Source organism: Etheostoma spectabile, chromosome 15, assembly GCF_008692095.1.
Source record: "Etheostoma spectabile isolate EspeVRDwgs_2016 chromosome 15, UIUC_Espe_1.0, whole genome shotgun sequence".
Classification (NCBI taxonomy): domain Eukaryota; kingdom Metazoa; phylum Chordata; class Actinopteri; order Perciformes; family Percidae; genus Etheostoma; species Etheostoma spectabile.
In genome coordinates this window covers 16808536-16812906 of record NC_045747.1, presented here as the reverse complement: position 1 = coordinate 16812906, position 4371 = coordinate 16808536, and the positions used below count along the sequence as shown (strand labels likewise).

General features: G+C 40.8%; 1 protein-coding gene across 1 annotated transcript in view; it reads right to left on the bottom strand.

The window, feature by feature from the left end:
* The window catches only part of ppp1caa (protein phosphatase 1, catalytic subunit, alpha isozyme a), a 13241-nt gene that overhangs the window by 1151 nt on the left and 7719 nt on the right, over positions 1–4371 (bottom strand). Inside the window, exons 3-6 of the mRNA XM_032536812.1 lie at positions 1115–1246; positions 641–871; positions 441–545; positions 127–350 (exon numbers count right to left, since the gene is read on the bottom strand). Coding sequence (XP_032392703.1) covers positions 127–350; positions 441–545; positions 641–871; positions 1115–1246 — 692 coding nt within the window. The remainder of the gene's footprint in view (positions 1–126; positions 351–440; positions 546–640; positions 872–1114; positions 1247–4371) is intronic.

Sequence of the window (4371 nt, the reverse complement as noted above, 5' to 3'; positions counted from 1 at the left end):
TGTTAATTTATAGTGAAATTAATCTAAAAAAATAAATAAAATAAAAAATACACCACTTTCAGAAGACAAATGCACGTCCCACAGCTTTAGTTGGCAGGGGCACAAGGCCTCCTGGCTACACATTACCTGATGCGCCCTGCATATTAGGTCCATGTCGTGTTTATGCAAAAATTTGGCAACCACATCTGCCCCGAATGTGAAGGAGACACCACGGTCGTTTTCACCCCAGCCCAGCACATCTTTGTCTGGATCAGCCCACAACAGGTCACACAGCAAACCCTGGTCAGGCACGTCTGTGGGTCGCATTACTCTGCGGATCTGCTCCATAGACTGAAGATCAGGAGAGAGGCCTGAAGAAAAATCAAATGCCCATCTTAGTCTGGTTATTATCCAATGCGTATCACCTTATCCTCATTACATCTTATATTAACACCACCAACCTCCATGACAGCAGAAGATTTTCTCATCTACAATGGCAGCCACAGGTAAACAGTTGAAGCAGTCTGTAAAGGTCTTCCACAGTTTAATGTTATACCGTCGCTTACCTACCAACAAAAAAAAGGCCAGATGAGACCTTAGGGCAACATTCAAGGGAGCAGATTTGACATTTCTCCTGTTTGCAAAAGTACTCTGCACTTACACTCGTCATAAAAGCCGTAGATTCGATTAATAGAGGCGCATTCATGGTTTCCACGCAGCAGGAAAAAGTTCTCTGGATATTTGATCTTGTAGGCTAGAAGCAGGCAGATAGTCTCCAGTGACTGCTTCCCTCGGTCTACATAGTCACCCAGGAACAGGTAGTTGCTTTCTGGGGGGAAGCCTCCATATTCAAACAGCCGGAGCAGATCATAGTACTGACCATGGACATCACCTGCAGAGGGCAGCAGAGGAGTGCAAAAAAAAACAAAAAACACTATACAGTCAGTGCGGGGTGTAGCTGCTTATCAACTGATAAAAGTGGCAATTACAGATGAGCAAACTGTCTAGTTAATCATAAACAAAATCTCAGGTGATCATCTTCTCTTGCATCAGAGTCTGTGTAACCTCTTTATGACTTCATGGTATTTCACACTTGACCTTCTTGATGCATTGTTGGAACTACATTAAAACTCACCACAGATTTTGAGGGGAGCCTCTAGTTCAAGCAGGATTGGCTGGCTCAGGAAGATTTCACGGGACTTTAGGCAAAGGCCACGGATCTCGCCCTCGGTCAGCTGGACATTCTTCCCTGGTCGAGAGCCCTTGACTGAAAAAGCAGAGATAAGGGACAGGCACTTCATAGGACATCACATATACACCTTTTGTTGAGAGTTGTAAAAATTAAAAATTAAAAAAAGGACATAATTCTTGCAAATTAAAATTAAGTTAACTGGTGATTTTTGTTGTTGGTATTCTTCACCTGCTAGCTAAATTGCATGATGTTGTTGATTCAATATAATAGCCACTGCTTCTGTTTGTATTTTAGGTGCCTTATTTACACGCTGAAGTAGTTACACTCCAATAAGATAATGTAATTAATAGTGGGTTTATTGTTATTTGCTATATAACTGCGTTTCGTTGTCTTTGTCCTCTGCACAATGACAACAAAGTTGAATCTAATCTAATTCCTATGCCTTGTGTATGGCAGCCTTGACAATGTTATTTATTTCTTTGCGGAACTGGAACCATGTGCAACCATACCACAGCTACCCACGCCCATGTTTCTACTGTTGCTTGATTTTAATAAAGCATCAAAAGAGAGAAATTGTCTCTGTCTGTGTTTTAACAGACACACCTGGGCCAAAGTTGAAAACCAGAATCAGCTACAGTGAAGTTTAAAAAACTGTCCTATTCTAGCCCTCACTGGGTTGTCAAGGCTGGCTTTATGCGATGATGGACAGATGATCAAAAGGAACGGAATCAACCATCTCACCAAAGAGCGCTTGGGTTGAAGAATTTGTTTACCACAAAGGTGGCTGCTCCTGGAGAATTGACATTTCCATTTTACTGTACGAAACTGCAGAGTTTTAGACGGAGCCCAACAACCGCCCGAAAGCACGGTACATTATAAGGTTGAGTGAGTGAGTGAGTGAGTGAGTGAGTGAGTGAGTGAGTGAGTGAGGGAGGGAGTGAGTGAGCGAGAGTGCAACGCGGCATTAGAACAAAGCCGTGAATCACAGAAATAAAACGTGTTCTCGTCGATTCACCTCTAGAAATACAACTGTAGCAGGCATCTCAATATCACTGACGTTATCCACATTAAAATTTACACAAAACAAATAACATAGCCAGCTACAAACAAGTCCAAAGGTGGGCGTTAGGGCGGAAGTGCATTGTGAAAAGAGTGGTTGCTATGGAGACGATACATTGTCACGGTCTTGTCGGTGTTGAGTTTGGTTGACAGTTGAGCTCCGATGCTCTGATTGGTTGGAGGTCCATCTAATTGCGTGCAGAGGCATTTTCGGTTGAAACACGCCCCATAATGGCAGCGCAATGGAGCAGCATCAGACTCACACTCTGACTAGAATCGGCGTATGACGGCCGCGGGTTACAGAGATGCAGCTTCTGAGAAAACCGGATCAATGGAAACTAGTCTGACGTTGTCAGCCTCAAAGGCACAGCTTTCTGCTTAGGTGACAGTTCAAAACCAAGCTAGTAGAAAGACATGAAAGCCACTTCCCCCTCTAGCTGATGTAGCTGCTGCACAGACATTGCAAACACAAAATTTGGTCTTTTTTCATATGCAATGTAAACACAGAATGACAAGCAGTAATTCCCACCATTGATTTATTTGTGGCAGCATCACACTTTTATGTTATGGACGTTCATCAATATCAAAAAGTTACACACTAAAGCTTTAATATTTAAAATGGGTAAATTTATATTATTTCATTGCTTCTTTGATTAATATGTAAACTGCACTATCCTTGGCACCTCCCCTGAAACCCCTCAGCAATGACCGATAAAAGAAAATCAGAAGATTGTCATTGAAAAACTAATCAGAAAGCTAAACATATACAATTCAACTTTGTAACTCTAATTCTGTGGAAAAACAATGACATACCATGGGCTGTAATAACACATATGTATTAATCATGTTACAATGAAGATTACATTCTGTTCCTGGCATACAGCTTCTTTTACTGATGTTTCTGGAGAATGCAGCAGGTTTGTCTAGTCTCTCATGGTTTTTCACACTTAACCACACACTCAATGGAGCCAAACACAAATCATGATAACGACTTTAAAAAGAAAAAGAAAAAAAAGGAACCCGTTTAATTGCCTGACAAATAATTTCTTAAAAAAATATGTCGTGGCTCAAGTGCTAGAAAAGGTAGGAGTGCAATGTGAAGGACAGCAACAGAAAAATACCCCTCGAAAAAAGAGTTTGTAGTCTCACAGGCATCCTCAAATTCTCAAAAGTTAAAGTATCACTATCAAATTATTTGCACAGTGACAAGCCAACCGTACGTGAGGCCACGCGACTATATCTCAGCAACTGTGTGTCGACAGGAGCTATGCGCAAGACTGCCCTTGATGGAGTTTGAATCTTGTTTGTTTGTATCACTGATGGATTCACCCGTTCCTAAAGTTGGGTTGCTTGGTGCCAAGAGAGACAAACTGTACAATCCTACCAATGAGAAGTCTCCCTTCCACCCAACTAATTATGTCACGGCCTACAGAACAGGTAATGTACGCATTCATTTTAATGCTGGGTGTGAACAGAGCTTGGGTGTGTGTAGTTGTTAGGTGTTCACCATTTAACAGACGACTAAATGTCTCAGACAAAAGCTTTCACCTTTAAATGCCAAACAATCAAAAGGCTGAATAATAACAGAACTATCAAAACAGATTTGTTTCACAATATCAAGTTTGTAATTGTACCTCCTACTAATGGCAAATCAACAAGCACATTCAGGGGCAAAGCTACACACGTATGTCTGAAATGATAGCTGCTTGGTCAATACGGAGATCACAATTACAATAACTATTAAGCACTTAACTAGAACAAATTTACCCTACTTAATTACAAGAAACTAGTTGACCTCATATACTAATGCCAAGAGAGCAGCATTCAAACAAATCAGGATTAAATCTTCATGTACAACATGCCATTTCATTTTACTTGCAGGTTTCCTTTGGGTTAAAAATGCTTCCGTCTGTCAGATGAAAACTGAAGCAGAGAGCAAACAATCACTGTGTGCACTCAAGTTTTCCAGTGATTGGTCAAACAGTTTCCATGCGAATACTCCGACGTCATGTATCAGGGAAAATGCAACACCAATAACTTGTGGCATCTAAAATTCATGATGTAATTAATAGTTTGTGTTTTTTTTGGCTATAGTAAAAGTAAAAAGAAACCAACTGATGGTTAATGATATACAAAGAAAG